Source organism: Dermacentor albipictus, chromosome 8 (assembly GCF_038994185.2).
Source record: "Dermacentor albipictus isolate Rhodes 1998 colony chromosome 8, USDA_Dalb.pri_finalv2, whole genome shotgun sequence".
NCBI classification, from domain to species: Eukaryota; Metazoa; Arthropoda; class Arachnida; order Ixodida; family Ixodidae; genus Dermacentor; species Dermacentor albipictus.
Window position 1 is genome coordinate 106,940,001 of NC_091828.1, and position 19,662 is coordinate 106,959,662.

Here is a 19,662-nt window from a genome sequence, read left to right on the forward strand (position 1 = left end):
GACTGCAGCCGACCTTATCGCATCGAGGTGCCCGGCAGGTCGCGGGATCGAATCCCGGCCATGGCGGCCGCATATCGATGGAGGCGAAATGCGATGAACACCCGTGTACTTTGATTTAGGTGCACGTTAAGAACCCCAGGTGGTCAAAATTTCCGGAGTCCTCCACTACGGCGTGCCTCATAATGAGAAATTGGTTTTGGCACGTCAAACCCCATAATTAAAGAGAGAGGTTCCCAGTATGCTCAGCGGCAAAGGGTGGGAGCGACGCAAGGTTATAAGCAGCACATTACTACGGTGGACGGCAGAAAGTTAGGTAGGATAATGAAATTAGGAAATCTTCGGGCGCGACATGGAATCAGCTAACGCAAGAAAAAAGTGGAGGTCGTTAGGAAAGGCTGTCGTCCTGGCAGTGTACCTAAACATAGGCTGATTATGATGATGATGTCGCTTTGTTGCGTATAGAAAATGGCCACTGAAGGTCCCGCTCCTGCAGCACTATTTGAACTGCCCGCGCTAAAACGGAAGAGTGCATGTAATCTCCACGGGATCTTACTCTATATGGAAGGTCCCGCGGAGATTACGTCAATCAGCCGGTGCTGACGTCACAAAAGAGGTGCCATAGTCCAACGGGTCGCGCCACTTTTCCACGTTCGTCATTTTCTCACCCATAAAGGCCCAGTTCTCTCCACGAATGACGATTTCGTTATTACAGAAGCCTGCTTTTTCAATTTAGCTCGACCTAATATTTTTCTTTCGCGCCCCTTTGGAAGCAAGAACGACAGCGGTGTGGATTAGAGAGCAAAAGGGTGTAGGCTATTTTAGGTGACATTAACCGCAAATAATTGAGTTCAGCGGGAAATGCTATGCGTAGGGTAGATAACCGGCGGTATTTTAGCTTTACTATATGGGGGAGGGCGGTGTGCAAAAGAAGGGAAGCGCAGTCTAGGAGAACTAGGTGGTGCGATGGGATTAGAAAATCTACAGGCATAAGGTAAGCTGAGAACCTTCGTCCAGCAGTTGACACAAATAGACTGATAGCAATGACGACCTCAAGAAAATAGCATGGCCTCACTTTTCTGCGCAGGTGATGGTGTTGTACCCTCTCTTTCCTTACGTTTTCGTTCTCGCCTCTTCTCTTCGGCCAGAACAGGGCAGCGCACCGGATATTCCGGTCTGGTTAATCTCCCTGCTTTTACGTATATTGCCCTTTCTCTGGTCTTCTTTTGCTATTCTTCAATTTGGGCCAATTAACCCTTGAAAATGTTACTCAGTACATTGGTACTACTTGCGGCAATGCGCGCTAGTAGAATTTATGTATTTCTTGGAACATATTTCTTTTTTTTTTTTGTCTGGATGTGAAAGGCATCGCCCGGCGCACAGCGATGACGTCACGTTCTGCAGAAGCTCGCTTACAGCGTACTGCGACGCGTTTCGCAGGTGTTCGGCATCACGGCGTTCTTCAGCGTGTTCGCCTACCTCTGGCTTCTCGTGGTGCTCATGGGTTCGAGCCCGAACGTGATCGAGCTCTGGGAGGCCATCCTGACGCTGCTCTTCTTCCCGCTGCTGGTAAGCCTGACGCAATCCTCGAACCACTTGCCGCCCGCAGTGCGGCGTTGTCGAACACTTACAGCATTTCATTTCTATGCGTAGCTACTTCGCAACCTTAAGGGTTGTTTTTTCTTTTTCGTCTTTTTTTTGGGAGGGACGCTTTACACATGCGACGCGACGCGCGCGACTTCAGTTGCGTGTCACGCTCCAGGACCTCGGCAATGCCCGAGATCTCATTTGCGCACCACTGAAGCGCTTATAGCAACTTTCTGTGGGATACGGGCCTCGATGGAAGTAAATAACTCTTGTGTTGTTTGTGCCGTTGTTTTCGTCTCACTCCTTTTCTTGCATCCCTCTCCTTTTCTTGCATCCCTCACAATCTCGCCAGGTGGAACATGCCAGGCCAGTCTCGTTGGGCTATTAATTAATGAATTAATTAATTCATTCATTCATCTGAAGATATCAGTACTTTCTTACTCAACCTTACCACTGACCATTCCTTTCTGAGCAGTGCGGTATGTATGGCAGTGGCCCTCTGCTGCCGTGTACGATAACACGAAATCAGGTGCCACGGCCGTGGCGGTCGCCTTTTAATAATTATCGCTTAACTTATTGGGAACAGCGCGCGAAGAACAGGAAAAAGAAAAACCTGGCTTCGTCAAGGTTTCTCCCGTTTTTGACGCATTTCTCAAATAGTCAAGAAACATTTGGCATAAAACCCTTCTTCAGTATGACTGTCGCCAACTGGAGTACATCGGCCCTGCACTGGCTGACCCAACATGGCCATATCTTTCAGCTGCTCACTCATATAAACACGCACGAACAAGACCCCACATATAGCTGCGCGTCAGTGCTCGACGGCCCACTCCACGGGGCTCTGGCCACGCAGGTGTTCCTGGCCTATGCGGCGGACACGGGCATCTTCTGGCCCGGGGCGCGCAAGCGCAGCGCCCAGAAGCAGCTCGAGCTGCAGACCACGACCGACATCGCCAAGAACACGAACGCCGTCGGTCCGGCCACACCAGGAGGAGGACCTGCGCGCCGGGAGTTCTTCCCCAACGGCGAGCTCAACCGGGAGAACCTGTTGGACTTCATACGGGTCAGTCATTTCGCGCACGATGTCACAGGCTAACGGTGTGTGCTTTCTACGTTCCCGGCTTGAAAGGCACCGCGGGCTAAGCACGGTGCCGAGAGTATGCCGATTACCTGTGGTGCACACTGACCCAACATATGTCGAACTACCTCGAGTGGTTCGAATTATTCCCAAACCGTTCAGCTACTGCGCCTCTCGTAGCACCTACGTTGCTTTCGGACAGTTAAACCGTTCGTAGGTCAGCATCAGTTGGTCGGTCGATCGGTCTACTGAGAGAATAACCTACAAATCAACCAGTCAACAAATATATCGAGAAGTCTATCAGTCATACGGTCAATGGACCAATCAATCCGTCAATTGAATATTCAGTCACTAATTCACCGGATTAATCGACCAATCAATCAATCAAACGAAAATCAGTGATTCAGGCAATCAATCAATCAATCAATTAATCAATCAATCAATCGTTCAATGATTCAGTCAGTCAGTGCAATGAACGATAAATCAATCAATTGATCAAATAATCAGTAGATCTGTCAATAGATTAAGCAGTCAGTCGATCAGTCGCTCAGTTATGGTGCTCAGTGGGCAAATCAATCCAGTAAAGAATCAATCAATATATAAAACATTCCTCTCTCCCGCCCCGTCTGCGTACAGGAGATCCGCAAGCACCCCGGTCTAACGGACGAGGACGCGGCGTGCCTGGCGGCGGCCAAACTGGCCGAGCAGCAGCACCACACGCGCATGTGGTACCGGGTGGGCGCCATCCGGGACCTGACAGGAGCCCGCCGTACCACGCCCAGCATCAACGAGAAGCTGCAGCACGTGAGTGCCGCTGGATACTGCGCACATCCGCCTGACGCAAACCGAACGCAGCTTCGTGACAAAAACACCAGGGGAAAAATCTGCACTCTTAAAAAAGTTTGCGCCCTTTGGGGCCTACCTTGTTCCACAACGATAATCGTCATCTGCCTTGCTTGCGTTTCCTTTCTTGAAAACTCGGAGCTCGCTACTTTCCTGTCGAGAATGCTGTGTCATGCTGATACCGCACACGACTTCGTGACTTCGTTCGTGACTAGGATGTACCGGGCTCGCAGCGTTAAAGAAAGGAAGTGCTGGCAACACAGATGAAGATTATCGTTCTGGGACAAAATACAACCCAATGGGTGTAAACTTTTTTAAGAGTTTGGCGCTGCAATCGCAGAACCATTTGTGAGAATGAACGATAGTACTTTTTTCTTTTCTCGCAATACTTGTAATGGATTCGTTAAGTCAGCCTGTTGTAGCGTTTTTGTGCTCTCACGAGGGCAGCGTTTCAGTGTTGAAGCTCGGGCGAGTTAGTGACCATTAATTTCGATTGTATTTGCTGCCATGACTGCGCCTGCTTGCAGCTACCAATCTTGGAGGACACGAACCGTGGTTGCGCGTGCTAAAACCCTCGCTGTATCTTTTTCTTCCCTTTTTTCCTCACTGTAGCCCACTATATGGGGACAAGGCATGCACAACGGTTAGAGACAAAATTTGACTGGGACTTCTCTTCGCTATAGCCGTAACTTCGTTATACACGTTGTTCGCTACAACGAGGTTCAATATTCTAATGCGGCTTTCATTCTCGTCGCAGAAACTCGACCAGGAGGTACGGCAGATGTTCGCACTAGCTGCTCAGGACGAGACTGACGCAAAGGTGAGAACCGGACCTTAGTTGGCCCCCACCTACATAATAGATAGATAGATAGATAGATAGATAGATAGATAGATAGATAGATAGATAGATAGATAGATAGATAGATAGATAGATAGATAGATAGATAGATAGATAGATAGATAGATAGATAGATAGATAGATAGATAGATAGATAGATAGATAGATAGATAGATAGATAGACAGACAGACAGACAGACAGACAGACAGACAGACAGACAGACAGACAGACAGACAGACAGACAGACAGACAGACAGACAGACAGACAGACAGACAGATAGATAGATAGATAGATAGATAGATAGATAGATAGATAGATAGATAGATAGATAGATAGATAGATAGATAGACAGACAGACAGACAGACAGACAGACAGACAGACAGACAGACAGACAGACAGACAGACAGACAGACAGACAGACAGACAGATAGATTGACAGATAGATTGACAGATAGATAGATAGATAGATAGATAGATAGATAGATAGATAGATAGATAGATAGATAGATAGATAGATAGATAGATAGATAGATAGATAGATAGATAGATAGATAGATAGATAGATAGATAGATAGATAGATAGATAGATAGATAGATAGATAGATAGATAGATTTCTATGGTGCCCACGAAAAACCTGTCGGTCTTGATACTGGCACTTAGCACAATACACCCTAATACATACGTCACAGCACATACACGTCAGCTGAATAAGAATCATCTAAAATAATAAGAAGTGAAAAACGTTCATGCGTTATAACGATGCGGTTTTCTCGCATAAAAGCAGTACGACCATGCAAAAGAGATATGTAGAAGGCTAAATGTGTTATGAAGGATATAAACTAGATTTGTACAAAATAGACGTTACAGAACAAAAAAATTGGAGGACGCTTAAGCTGCGCCTTCAAGAGTGGAACGCGACAGCGTTCCCGTCGACCCGCCAAGGGGTGTAAGACAATGGGCTACTCCTGTTTGAGGTCCTGTTTGAGGTCTGTCTAAGCGGCAGCGGTTGCTAGGTGACGGTACTGCTTTTGGGTGAGCACGAGCCGACGAAAAATCCCGAGCAACTAGAGGCTAATAGCTTCGCTGTAAGAACAAATGTGTAGTGTCCGGATTTCAAAATATGTTGGCATTTGCAAAATATGTATTACTTAATGTGGTTACATGGGGGATACGCAGGCAATAAAGGTTTCACTGGTCCACTTAAGCCATATACGTTGGCTCCCTCGTGAGGCTGCTGTAACCAAAGCTGAAAGAAAGCGTCGGAAGGCAATTCCGCCTATAGTTGAAGCCTTCCGAAGATCTTCAAGGTTGAGGGTGGGAATTCGATGGAGTCACTGCTCACGGCACTCTATCGTGCCACCCCTCACGTAAGGAGAGTGGGAGGAGCGTCGGACTGCTTAAATTTTCGGTTTGACTGCACTATCTTCGGCATTGGCCTGCGTTGAAAGGGGTTAGGAAGCCAAATACCCGATACGGAAAGGTTTGGGGTAACTGACTAAGCATGACATTGCCTTCAACAGGAACGTTGATTGCATAGTTCCTGTATACTTTGTGCTTACTATTATTCACGCGCAGGCTGCGGACGAAGTGGAGCAGGGTAAACTGCTGAAGCCCGTGCCTGAGCCGGAGAACAAGAACGTGGCTACCATCGAGTTCAACGCCAGCTCGTGCGCCGTGCTCGAGAAGGCCGGCAAGGTGGACGTGATCATACGGCGCAAGGGAAAGCTCGACTGCCCCGCCACCGTTAGGTGAGCGCACCGCATACGAGCGGTGCTGCATTTTTATTTATTTATTTATTTATTTACTTATTATTCACAGATAATGCCAGCCCTTACACAGGGCTATAGCAGGAGAGGAGTACGAACAATTGTAAATCCATATTTTTTACATGGAAAATTGTACGTTTAGTTTCGCACGTGTTTCGCCCATTGAGCGTGTAGCACCGAGTGCAAAGCTCCGATTCTTCTCTAATTCATTTATTTATTTGAAATACCTACAGCGCCCGAAACCATTTTTGCAGGGGGGGGGGGAGAAGGGAGAGTACAGGTAGTGTTTGCATGAGGCCGGCGTGGAACAAACAACTACCGTGCACACCAACAACGCAACTGGAAGCGACCTTTCAGTTCGGCATCCAGCAGTTTGTTGTGGCACCTGATTCCATTGACTGGTGGCGCACGGAAAAAAAAAGGAGCCATGAAAGACATTCGTTGCACAATTAATTTCCCTTATTTTCCGCTGATGATCACGTCTCTTAGATGTAAAATGAGGGAAAAAAGGCGTATTTACCGGCCTACTTTAAGCACGCTGCGATAAATATTGAAAAGCATTTCTAATCGCATGCTTTCTTTTATCTTTTTTTTCTGCGCCTGCTTCATAATTCCCATTCCAGGTCATCTTTAAGTGTAGTAACACTAGAAGTAAAGATATCACTATTAAAAATAAATCCGGCTGTGGTGTTTCATGCGAGTTCAAACATATCAGAAATGATTTTTAGTTTGCGGATCCCAGACGGGTACCCTAATATGGATCTTATATGTGTAAATTAGTTATCTAGTTTTTGGGAGGTGCTGTCCTGAAGTTACGTTCAACGAAATTCAGCATTTTGCTGGTTCTCGCTGAAGTGTTCTTTCTAACACAGAAAGAACACATGAATTTCTACGTGTGCAAACGTTCCTCCAGGTATTATTAGATTGCTAACGATGTGTACCAGGTATCAGGTTTGCAGGTACTTACGATGTTACATTGATTTTGATGTATCTACGCACCTTATATTGTTTTCCGTAGGCTAAGGATTAATTTCAACCACCTGAGGTTCTCTACCGTGGCGTAAATCTGACTACACGAGCGCTTTCGCACTCCGCTATCACAGAAGTGCTGCCACCGCGGCTGGGTTTCGAACCTGCGACCTTGTGCCCAGCAGCGCGGAACGTCATGCAGCCAATGCTCCACATCGCGGCGGGAAGGGCAGGACCATATTTCACCACAAGCGATTTTATTACAAAACTCGATGGCTCTGACCGCACAAACCGCTTCCCGCTCTAACGCCTGATGTGTCGCCCACCCGTTGTAATGGTTTGGGTTGGGCATGAAATAGATGGTACTTGGCCCATGCTGTAGTCCAACTCATCCACGCTGAGGACGTTGTTGAAGGGAGAGACTTGTTCTCATCGAGAACGAGGAATACGGGATTTACAGAATCTACATGAGAACGTTACAGTTCATCAGTCTTGCATGACTGAAAGAGAATGCACACCGAACAGCCGACAACGGCTGCTTAAGTAGACTCTGTCCTCCCTAGATACCAAGGTGAGGGAAAACGGCCGTTCAACCATCGACCTGGGAGCGTCCAAAGACATCGTAGCCGACCCGCCTTTGAGGGGGAGGGTTTACACACTCACTTCCGCACAGGTTTCATTGAACATACAGAGGTGAGAGGGTTCTCGCAGACAGACGCCTTGACCCGAGCAGGCGCCTCTTTCATCCGAGAGCAGACCCTACAGTCAGTGGCCGCCGCGTCTGTCCATTGACTGTGACCTCTTCTGATACCGGGAGACCGCATCGCAAAACATCTCCTTCCAGGAGTTCCCCCGCTCCAAAAAAAACCGAGACGGCGACGGCGAACCCACTAAGAGTACTTAGTCCACCGCCCGCGTTTACACATGGTGGCGCCGATCCGCGGTTGACGTCCTTACAAAGCTAGTCGCCGCAGCGGGGTGGAAAGACTTTGGAGGTCGCTTCTCCGTAGATTGCCAGCCCTGCAGCTGCGGCGGGCTGGGAGAACTATGTAGGTCGGTACCTCTTCAGGCCGGTCGTAACACAGTATAGTATATGTGACGCGCTCTGGGCGTCTCTCGCAGGGTCGAGACCATCGACGGCACGGCGCTGGCGGGCGAGGACTACATGGAGCTGCGGCAGATGGTGATGTTCCAGCCGGGCGAGACCCAGCGCCGCGTTACGGTGCAGATCGTGGACGACAACCAGTGGGAGCCCGACGAGACGTTCTTCCTGCGGTTGTCGCTGCCCGCCGCCGGCGACGGAGCCGGGGTCGCCCTGGGTCGGAAGTCCGTCATGGAGATCACCATCATCGACGACGACCGTGAGTGTGACGGTCACCCCGAGAGAGTTATTGGTTTACACAGCGATGCGCACTTGACGTCGTAAAGGAAAGAGATAAGATGTGGACTCGCCCGAATTTGAAAATTTCACTTAAAGACATTTGGCTGAATTGTAACGTTGCCGCGGACACCTAAAACGGAGTGAGACATGAACGAGTCAGACATGTACATTTGCAAGCCACAGCGCTTGTGAATTTGTGCCAGTCTGCATGCCTGTGTCCCTATCTGCTTGCCTGCCCGCATTCGTCCCTGTTATAGCCATCCTACCCACCTCGGTCCGTCTTGTCCGGTCCTCTTCCTGTCACGCTCCCCCTTTCGCTCTCTTTCATTTCTTTTACACCCCAATTCCGTCCACCGTTTGGCATAGCCAACCGGAACTTAGCACCTCTGGCTAACCTCCTTGCCTTTCTTTGCATCTTTCTTCCATTTCTTGTCTGGTCCTGTCTTATCCTCCCGTTCGTCCATGTGCGTGCGTGCGTGCGTGCGTGCGTGCGTGTGTGCGTGTGTGCGTGCGTGTGTGTGTGTGTGTGTGTGAATATGTGTGCGTGTTTGCATGTGTGTGTCAGGCCGCTCCTTGAGGCATGCGCGTCTCTAAAGCCTCCGAAAGCGTCCCTCCGCGCCTCCTTCTGCACCAGTGTAAGCTAGTCGATCCGCAACACTATTTCAATGAAAAGCTGTATTACTTATTTTTTGTTCTTGTTTTAGGCACAGCTTATCTAGTGCCTCTCCCTGCTTTTAGTGAAAGCGCATGCAGTGATTTCTGCGACTGCCCCCCCCCCCCACTCCAATTGTGCGATGTCCCCCCCTCCAACCCCCCTGTCGCATCTCTCTCTGTGCCGCGGCGTCGCAGAGCCCGGCATCTTCGAGTTCCGGCGCCGGGGCCTGCTGGTCCGCGAGAGCGTGGGCACGGCCCAGGTGGCCGTGGTGCGCACCAAGGGCGCCGACGGCACGGCCTACGTTCACTGGCGCACGCGCAGCCAGACGGCCAAGGACGGCGAGGACTTCCACGGCGGCGAGGGCAAGCTGGTGTTCGAGCACGGCGAGACGGTCAAGAACATCGAAATCCCCATCGTGGACGACTTCGAGGCCGAGAAGGACGAGCACTTCGAGGTCGAGCTGTTCGACGCGTCGCCGGGCTCCGGCCTGGGACACCTGACCAAGACCACCGTCACCATCACCAGCGACGAAGGTGACAGTGGGGCTTGCACGTGTAGAGGCCCATAGCTGTTCGATTGCTCGCTTCGCCCCCGCCGTGTACAGACACTTCCAGGTAGACCTCCTCCCCGGGAAGCACTATGCGAGGAAGTATAAACCTCTCCGAAAACCATTATGTGGTGCAAACAGGGGGGCGAAGGGTCTGTAATGTGGTAAACTTGTTAGCCGTAAAAGAAGAAAAATATATAAACTACGCCTGTGTTCGCGCTCCTCGTGAACTATACTTGTAATGGCGGAGACGTACAAGCCGCTATGTAACAATAAGGTACGACGCTATGAAACTATGGCCCATGCTGCGCAACTACGTAGAATGCGCTTACGAGTACGTCCAACATTATGTGCACTCATCACTGACATGCTAATAACGGCAAGCAACCACACGATTCACGATGCTAAGTGCTGAAGTGTCGTGGAACAGGGCTAACGAGCGCCCATGCTTCGCTCTTTTACGTTGTCTCTCCCACATTCTCTACAAGTGAAAAAAAAGCAGAGTCCGCTACAGACACCTAAACGTCTTTTGAATACAACAAACGCGAAACCGTCACCAGCTCTCAAGCGCACTGCTCCAAGTTCCATAGGCTAATCCCGGAGTCAGCGCGTTATACCGGGCCATACCAGCGGCGATTTTACTTTCTTTATTACGAGCGCTTAGTAATGTTTCATCGTACTGTTGAGGCGCACAAAATGTTTGTTTTTACTGTCTAACTTTTTTTTTTCTCATGTGTGCCCTTCAGCACCATAAAATGGACGCGTTTTACCAGAGCCCTTTGATACGTTTTTAAGTATTAAAGGACTCTGGTTTCACTGTAAGCAGTGAGCTTGGAGTTTTAATTGGCGCATTTGTATAAGGAGCAGCAAGCGCTCGAAAATTTCGCAGGCCCTCATGCTACATATGAACGACTGTAATGCTATTCCATTATGGTGTTCCATCATTTAATGGCTATGTCCTCCACATCGACATGAACAACTCCGTTGGTCGTCCGTGGATTTCGATGCCATCATATACTGATGCTTCCTAGCAACACCCGTACGAACTTATAATGTACTAATGCTGCCCATATCTACACGTCATGTCCGTATGAGCTACTGAATGCGTCCACCTATGATGCGTCCTATATATATATATATATATATATATGAATGCACTGGCTCCGGGATAGGCTCGCGCTGTAGTTTAGGGTGGACATCACGACCGAAAGCCAATCACCATTCATTAATGCTATTGTACTAACAACTAACTGACACTTACTATGTGAAACATGAAAGAAACCAACAAACGCCAGAAGTGCGGGGATTAACAATTCAAAGTGGCACTCACTATTTTTTTTTTCAGGAAAACAGCTATGAATCTAGAGATGTAGCCTCTTGTAGTATCAGTGCTGCCTGCTGGATCGTAACAGATGCTTCGTTCTCCGGCGCGCAGAGTTCAACACCATCGTGAACCGGTTGATGTTGATGACCAACACCAACGTGGACAAACTGAGGCTGCACTCCGCCGACTGGGCGGGCCAGATAAAGGACGCGATGAACGTCAATGGTGGCGACATCGACAACGCCGAGGCCGTCGATTACGTCATGCACTTCATCACTTTCGGATGGAAGGTGAGGAGGCGTCGAGTATATGTGCTGTTGTCATGTCTCATTGTTGAACTACCGTTAGTTCAACAATTCGAGCATGAACCAACTAGCCCAAGCAAGAGCCCAACTACCGCATCAGGGTGTCTACCAAGTTGACATTTCCAAATTCCCTGAGTTTTCCAGGTTTTCCCTGAGCACCTTTGCGAAATTCCCTGAATGAGTCAGATCTTTGTTTTATGTCAAGACAGGCTGACACCACGTTGCCCGATGCTGTCACTCTCTAGTAAGCATGCTGAAACAAAAAAATGACTTAATCCAGTTTGAATAGTAAGGAGTAATATATATTTTATTTAAAAAGAAAACAGAAGGAAGGTGTTAGTAAAATGCACAGCGAAAGAAATGGTAAAGCCCATTCCAAATTGAGTCGAACATTTTCAAATACGAATGAAAAGGAGATGCATACATAAGTAAATATTTTTTTAATATCAGCTATTTCTATCAACTGATAGCAAGCTCATCTGTATGAGGTCCTGAACTTTGTCACAACTAAGGTTCTCTCTCAGCAGCTGGGAAGTCAACCTCAACTGTCCTGACATACTCTCAGCCCGTACACAACATCTCAGTGTTGGGTTTCACTGCATAAACAATTTATTTTGGTTTGTATGAGGGACACCTGTGTCTCAGCATCAGCCATCACTTAGTTTTTTTAGCTCAAGCTCCTTCAAAAAGGTGGCGGCACCCTTCCTTTCCCGTTAATTCCTCAGTGCGTCGGTCCTTTCTGTTCTCATCCTCCTTCTACCACGCTTTCACCACATGGATCATCTGAAGCATCCTCTTGGTCAGTTGTACAGTCAACATTTGATTTCTTGGACTTCCGAGGGGCCGCAAAAAAAAATTGAAAAAAAACGGGCAGTCTGAAAAAAATTAATGCATGTCTTTAACTGCCTTTAAGGGCTAAAATTACCACAGGCACGTCTCAAAAAGCTCTGAAGGCCTGCCAGTACGCTTTTTAGGCATATCAGGGCTTGTACTGTGACAGAAGACGACGTGCACGCATGTGTAATTAAGTAATGTATACTGTGTCCCGCGACAATTGGCCCCTTCCCACGCTTGCTTCACCGCCTAACACTACTGTACCGAGGCGAAGCTAACTTTCGCAGACTGGCATTACGCAACGCGCTGTGCTCTGCGAGCTTCAAAGCCAATCGCTAGGATTACAAAGGCGGAGTCGGTGCCATTGGTGATAGCGGCGAATTCTTTCAATGAAAAACACGGCACCGTACGGCAAGAAGCTTAATAGCGAACATAGAAGCAGCTAGGCCTGACGTTGCCGCGGTGGTGGTTACGGATTTGCGGATTTGCCTGCGAGAGTGCCGGTTCGAGGCGGCGAGATAATCAAAATAGCGGCGGTGGCGGCTTTGATTAATGCCATTTCAGACCTGCAGTCGGGGCAATATACTTTGACTATATGAAGTACGTGAAAATCGGGCGTCTAGAAAATCGATCGTTAACTACTCTGGCAATACATCGTGCCGATGACACGGCGTCAATAATGATTCGTTGCGATTCCTCTGTTACTGGAGCCAGCATTAACACGACTTTCGTTCCCTTTCAATAAACTTACAGCTAATTTTCCCTGATGGAAGCACAAATTCCCTGAGTTTTCCCTGAGTTTTTCCAGACTGTTCAAATTCCCTGAGAATTCCCGGTTTTCCCGGTTTTCCCGGTTGGTAGACACCCTGCGCATTGTGAGCCACGGTCTCCGAGATCGGCGGCGGCGCACGGTGTCGCGCTGCCGATTTCGGGGGTCATGTGTTTTCTTTTCAATCTTGCAGGTCATTTCTGACCGGAAGGGATAATAAAGAGACATGCTGACTTCGGCTAGATTTGCACATCGCAAGGTTGTAGCATTCGGTTAGTCTTAACTTGGGTTTGGAAGCCCAGGAAGACAGGAACAAGCAAAAACGGAAGCCTACATGGGCAACGCCACCATTAATTACGTTCGGGCATCAACTTGGTGGGACGTAAATATTGAATAAAAAAAGAAGAAGAAAGATTTAATTGCATTCTAAGCTGTACTTACGCTCAACCTCGCGACTTCTCGGAACTTCCCCTGCATAATAAACTACCCCAAAGTGCGCGGAAATACCGTATATTTTCTGACATCGCAACGACGTCGTCGTAGTTGCGACGTGACGCAAATTTAAAAAAAAAGATTGCGGTTGGCCTCCGTTCTCTCATATAATCGAGGTATTTGGCGCCCGAAAGACGAAAGTAAAGCACTTAATGATAGGTCTACCCGGCCTAAACACAATTAATCTTTCTCTCTATAGCGTCTCTTCAATAGTTGCGATCAGTGTTCCTTCAGGACCCGATCGCGTTACCAGTTCTTCACTGCTTCAAATAGCAATCCTTGGAAAGTGACTGGATAAAACTCAACTAGGTCAATTAATCTTGCCTGCCGAAAAAAAGTTCCTGCCAGTGATATTTATTAGGTATATTGCTCTTTTATTTTTTAAATTATATTACTGTATTAATGTAAAATATGTAACCGCTGCATAATGGTCTAGACGTCAAGCTCTGCAGCTGGTCTATAGGACAACATTGTGTATGCTACAGCGACATGCTCTTGAGAGAATGACCGGCCGGTTTTCGCACAGGTACTATTCTCGCTGGTGCCGCCTACGGGCTTTATGGGCGGCTGGCTGACCTTCTTCGTGTCTCTGGCCGCCATCGGTCTGCTGACGGCCGTCATCGGCGACCTGGCCGGTATCTTCGGCTGCCTCGTAGGCCTGGAGGACACGATTACGGCCATCACGTTCGTCGCGCTGGGCACTTCCCTGCCCGACCTGTTCGCCTCCAAAGGTGCCGCGCGCGCGGAGAAGTACGCCGACAACGCCATCGGAAACGTCACCGGAAGTAACTCCGTCAACGTCTTCTTGGGTCTGGGTCTGCCCTGGGTCCTGTCGGCCGCCTACTGGCAGATCAAAGTGAGTGGCTCGGGTGGGCCGAGAATGGATCTGCGCGGTGTCGCTTGCGATGTGGGCCATGTCGGCTGCATTTCGTCAACAGAGATTAATAATGCGTCTGTATGTCTGTAAAGTCTGTATGCCCGCCGTTCTCCGTTTTCTAGTACAACACATCACACGGGTGTTGAGGACAAGAAATATTCGGTTGCAATACACTCAAACACTGTAGTAGCCAAACGGGTTAAAACAAACTAATGGACATGACGATGCAATCATAACGTTACCTTGAAGTTTCCATGCAAACCAATGCATTAAAATGCTGCTTTTATTTTCGAAGACCATGGTAAGCCTTTCTGGTTTATATTCTAACATGCGGTTAAGCTACATTCTTCAACTATCAGGGTGCTCACGCACCCTCCCCTCCTCAAGCTCGATGAGCAACGTTGTCCCTTAGGGCAAACAACGGCTGTAACGAAGTAATGATTATGCAGCAAAGTATTTTCAGCTTCCCCCCCAAATTCGTTATGGCGAGGTTTCGCTGTATTCCGTAGCCATTTGTAGGTATTTGTCGCTCATGCACCTTCGTCTGCAGTCAGCCACACTCTTCAGCAACATGTGTGATACCGCAGGGGAGCGTCTTCAATGTTCCCGCCGGTTCCCTCGGCTTCAGCGTGGGCATCTACTGCGCCTTCTCGTTGACCTGCATCGCGCTGCTCATGCTGCGGCGGAATCTGGCCTTCTTCGGCAAGGCCGAGCTGGGCGGCCCTCGACCGGCGGCCATCGCCAGCGGCGTCTTCATGGTGTCCCTGTGGGTCCTCTACATCGTCCTGTCGTCGCTGAAAACGTACAACCACATCTGAAGACGTGTACGACCGCGTACACGACGACCACCTTGCGCGCGCTGCCTGTAACCATACACGATTTCGGTGAGAGCTCTCGTGGGGGTATACCGCCGTTTCAGGCTGCTAAGGGGGAACGTTTTCGCCCAAGGTTCCGCTTCACGCGACGGAGTGTATCGCTTACTTGGAGCGCAGACGGCTTGTATGACCTGGCGAGAGGTCATCGAGTCGTGCGCGCCACGATCGCTGCAATCCCGTAAAACACGACGGGCTTCCGTTTTGGGATTCGGTAAGCTCGCCCGTACAGGTGCACATTTAGAGCAGGCGAGTCGCGTATATTCTGTACGTTTGTTCGAAGAGAATCACGGAAGCCTTTGCAGAGGCATTGGATAGAGACACAGGTTTCAGTTTTTTTAAATAAGTTTCACAGACCAGTTCTCGGAGAAGGTGCTGTGTCACGTTCGAGGGTGTCTTGTTACCGAGAGTTCCTCTGCTCCGTCCCTGCTCGTAGTCTCTCTCTCTCTCTCTCTTTTTTTTTTTTTGTCGTGTGAATGCTTCCGCAGGCGGATCATGCGATGTCTAGCCGTCGTAACGTCGTGTATTCGTCCGTGAACTAGCACGCCGTACATCCGCCCTTGTGGTTTCCGTAAAGCTCGCTCTATACTTTCGGTAAACACTCGCCAAGCCCTAGCATAAAGCAGCGTAAACATATCGTATTCCCGTTTACCTTTTACGCGCCAACGGCAATGACAGAGTGCCGAAAGCTAGCCCTTCTGCCAAGGGACACCGATGCCAAATAGACTGAGTAAAAAAAGTATTTATTGTAATACTCAGTCAGCTGCTCATACTGGCGCAGGGCTAGTGGAGTAGTGCAGATGTACTACGTAGCGAATATACATCAGCGTACAAAAAAAAAATCACAAGACGGACGGTTGCAACTACAAAGAACAAGCGCTGATTGCCTTCTGTTGCACAAGCTAATAGCGAAAAATATTCCCGTTGCCAGCCTGGCGATGCTGACAGGGCGGTATGTATAGGGAAACAAACATTTCGCCTCGACAGAAGGATTGAACGGATGGAAAACGTTTGTATAGAAGTTGATGGCACGCTGGCCTACATGCTAAGGATTGCAGTGGGGACAAGAGCAAAGGTCCTGCTCTCAGCTTTGTGCAGGCCATGCTGCTTGTTTTGGCTTTGTGCTCATGGCGTCTTGGCGACGTCTGATCAACATCTAAATGAACACTTGGTAGATCATTGTTTAAGTGCTCACATTCCCGTTGCGGATATCAAATTTAAACAACAATGACAACTCCCAAATAAGTTCGGTGTGCTTAAACGTTCTCTGACCTATTCGGAACAGCGGGTAAAAAGACTGTGGATTAGCCAACGCGCACGTTAAAGAACAACCTGTATCCAGTAGTCTACGATGAACACCAATTCACACTCTATTGAGGAAGCACAATAACCTTTTTTTAAGAGCAACCTTCTCGGCAGTGCACGAACCGTCAACGAACAGCTTTTAAGAAATGTTGGTTGATGAGTTTGCTCGAACGGATGGCCTTTCCTATGCAAGCTCAGTGTGAATGGTATTGGTTTTCGACAAAGCCTATCGTGATAGCCTTGGGCGATGTTTTGTTGATGGGTTGGTGGAGGAAGTAGCCTACTAGTGTGTTTGTAGAGAGTGGCAGTCAATGTTGAGTTTTGGCTGTTTATCGGTTAAGGTCTTCCTTTTCATGGTGTAAGATCTTTAAAATTACCAGTAGTTCTACGAGAACTACTGCAAACGCATTGGCAAATTATTGATGACGTCCTTCATGGTGAGGGTAAAATGTCGTTGTCTGGGTAGGGATATAGTGTGCTTTCATTGACGGTCTCTCGGCAAAGCCTTTCTTTTAAGTGCAAGGTCGTTGTGGTTGGGTTGCTTTTTGTCACAATTTTTCACAAATGTTAACGTGTCCGGTTGAATAGGCAACAGCCTCGTGGTAACAAGTTACCGTGCAGCTATTGGCGTGTGAGAGCATGACATATTTCTACCAGACGTGTGTTAAAAAATCTACCTTTCGAGTGTAAGAAAATTGAGAATGTGTGAATATTCGATGACATATTTCTGCAAATGAACTTGGGCAGTGTTTCGTTGATGTACTTGGTGGTCTATGCAATTGGCTGTTGGTAACAGGCCGGTGTGTAAGGCTTCTGGACCGTTTCGTGACTCTGCTGAAAGAGTGTACTTTTCAAGCGCAAGATGACCGCGGCTGTGTTGATTTCTCCCGAGAGACTTTACAGACACTCATCAGCGCTTTGTTGATGTTTGGCTGTTTGAGGTGGTCTAGTATGTGTGCCAGTTCCGTTAATGTTGGTTGAACAAGTTGAAATTTTCATGTATGACTGGATGCTACATTCCGTAGAACAGCTGTGAAACGAGTTCGCGTGTTGACTGGAATGAATATTCGGCAACTGCATTTTGCCACTGTTCATGATAAAATGTAGTAAAGCGCCATTCCATCGATGGTGCGCTCCAAACTCGAGGTACAAACTGCAGAGGTGACACGGGGTCACTCTGGATGTGTACAGGGTGCTTGTGACCTAACTTCGCCTCGTTGTACGGTATAACGAAGGCCACCCTCTTAAGAACAAAGATGATGCCAGCAACTGTTTTAACAGAATTAACTGCTCGTACCACATTTTGAATACTATTGCTTGAGTTTCGTACCTTTCGACGGAGCGGCAGTTGCGAGCAGTAGTTTAAAAACCACACACGTCAGGAACAAATTTTTTTCTCAGCCTACGCGGAGGAGGCGCTGCGATCGCCGAGGAGTGTGGACGTGCTCGCGTCGGCTCCGTGTTCGTGAAATGATTTTGCAGCATTTTCTTGCGAATTGTGGCCTAATTTTTACACCAGTCGATCCGTGAAGATACCAGGACTCCGTAGACGCCTCATTTTCAGGTGGGACACTCCATTTCCCTGTGCTACGGACATTTTCCTGTGCTGCGAACGTTTTTGTGAATCGCCCAGGCCGCCGCCGCGCGTGCTCGCCGGGCGCACCGGATGCGCGGCGCGCACTCGAGCGAGCTCCGCACCGCCGATCAAGTTTCTCTGCCCCAGCAACGAGCATGGAGCTCGAAGTGGCCGCCGAGACGGGCTGGCGAACAACTCGCCTTCGCCAACCGGCGAAGCTGAGGGACGGCTCTTCACCCCAGAATGACTCTACCCAAACCTCAAGCACTCGTTCTCGTTCCAAGACCAGGCCACCAGTCAAGGCACAAGTTCTAAAGGCTGGACGCATGCCTCCGCTACCTTCCAACCAGATTAAGATCATCATTCGCCCCAAGGGAGCCCTCAACATCGCCAAAATTGGTAGTCCTACCGTGACTACAGCCGTTCTCCAAGCCGCACAGCTCAGCCCAGCAGATATTATACAAGACACGGTGTGCCCCAACACCCAACAAAATATTATCGTTGTCTGTACACCAAGTCTGCAGAACGCCGACCGGTATGTCTGCATAAAATCTATTCAAGTCAATGGGGTCACGCACGATGTTAACGCGTATGAGACGGCCGCCGAGGACACCACGAAGGGAGTCATCCGCGGAATCCCCCTCTCCGATACCCCACAGCAAGTCGACGCCAATATCGTCAATACCCGCAACCCCCTCGCACTAGCCGCAAAACGCATTGGAACGACAACCACCGTTGTTATCGCCTTCAGTGGCCCCGACGTGCCATATCTGGTCTGTTACGGAGCTACCTTAATCCCATGCTCATTATTCCGCAAGCAAATAGAAATTTGCTACCAATGCGGCCGCCTCGGACACCGCATGGATGTCTGTCCTTTTCCAAATAACAAGATCTGCAGAGGTTGTGGAGTCCGCAACCCACCTCCCGATCACACGTGTAACCCGAAATGCTCACTGTGCGGCGGCCCTCATCTTACAGCGGACAAATCGTGTACGGCTCGCTACAAGACACCATACGTTATTCGCAAGCGCATTGGGGAACGCCGAGCTGCAATGCAAGCCACCCTTCAAGAAAGCGACTTCCCGCCCTTGAACTCCAAGCCCCGCTCCAGATCCCGGACTCCATCACGCTCGAGGCAACATTGTTCCCGGACCCCTTCACGTTCGAGACAGCGCCGTTCCCGATCCAGATCTACCTCTACCCCACCCGCCAAGTCTCCTATTAACAAGGTGAGCTTCGCAGAAGCCCTTAAGGGCGCCTCGCGAGAGGGTCGCAACACATCTTCTCCACAGTCCACGAACACCAATGATAACGCAGAAATAGCTCACCTCAAAAAAGAAAATGCCATTATGCGCGACCTAATTCACAAGCTCTCGCAAGAGGTTCGCGATCTTAAACAATCCAAGACACCCGCCCCTACACCACCCGCCGAAGCGCCCCACTCCTCTAGCCACGACGCTCCATTGACACCAGCCCCCAAAAAGCGGGCCCTCCAAGAGGGAGCCACGGGCCAAGTGCGCTCAGAGGTTAAAGACATGCTAGTCTCACTTCAAAGCGCGATGACCACACTCCAGAACGCAGTCGAATCCATGCAACACGCCGTTCTCGCACTGGCACAGCGCGTCACAAACATTGAAACCCAC

The 19,662-nt window shown here is 49.1% G+C and overlaps 1 protein-coding gene and 1 long non-coding RNA gene across 3 annotated transcripts in view; one reads left to right on the forward strand and one right to left on the reverse strand.

The window, feature by feature from the left end:
• The window catches only part of LOC139048956 (sodium/calcium exchanger 3-like), a 68,030-nt gene extending 50,825 nt beyond the window's left edge, over positions 1–17,205 (forward strand). Inside the window, exons 4-13 of the mRNA XM_070523958.1 lie at positions 1,438–1,566; positions 2,438–2,647; positions 3,299–3,466; positions 4,263–4,325; positions 5,923–6,095; positions 8,205–8,443; positions 9,313–9,651; positions 11,101–11,279; positions 13,916–14,245; positions 14,854–17,205. Coding sequence (XP_070380059.1) covers positions 1,438–1,566; positions 2,438–2,647; positions 3,299–3,466; positions 4,263–4,325; positions 5,923–6,095; positions 8,205–8,443; positions 9,313–9,651; positions 11,101–11,279; positions 13,916–14,245; positions 14,854–15,084 — 2,061 coding nt within the window. The 3' untranslated portion in view covers positions 15,085–17,205. The remainder of the gene's footprint in view (positions 1–1,437; positions 1,567–2,437; positions 2,648–3,298; positions 3,467–4,262; positions 4,326–5,922; positions 6,096–8,204; positions 8,444–9,312; positions 9,652–11,100; positions 11,280–13,915; positions 14,246–14,853) is intronic.
• Positions 1–19,662, reverse strand: part of LOC139048958 (uncharacterized) — a 137,097-nt gene that overhangs the window by 76,813 nt on the left and 40,622 nt on the right. The window lies entirely within an intron of this gene.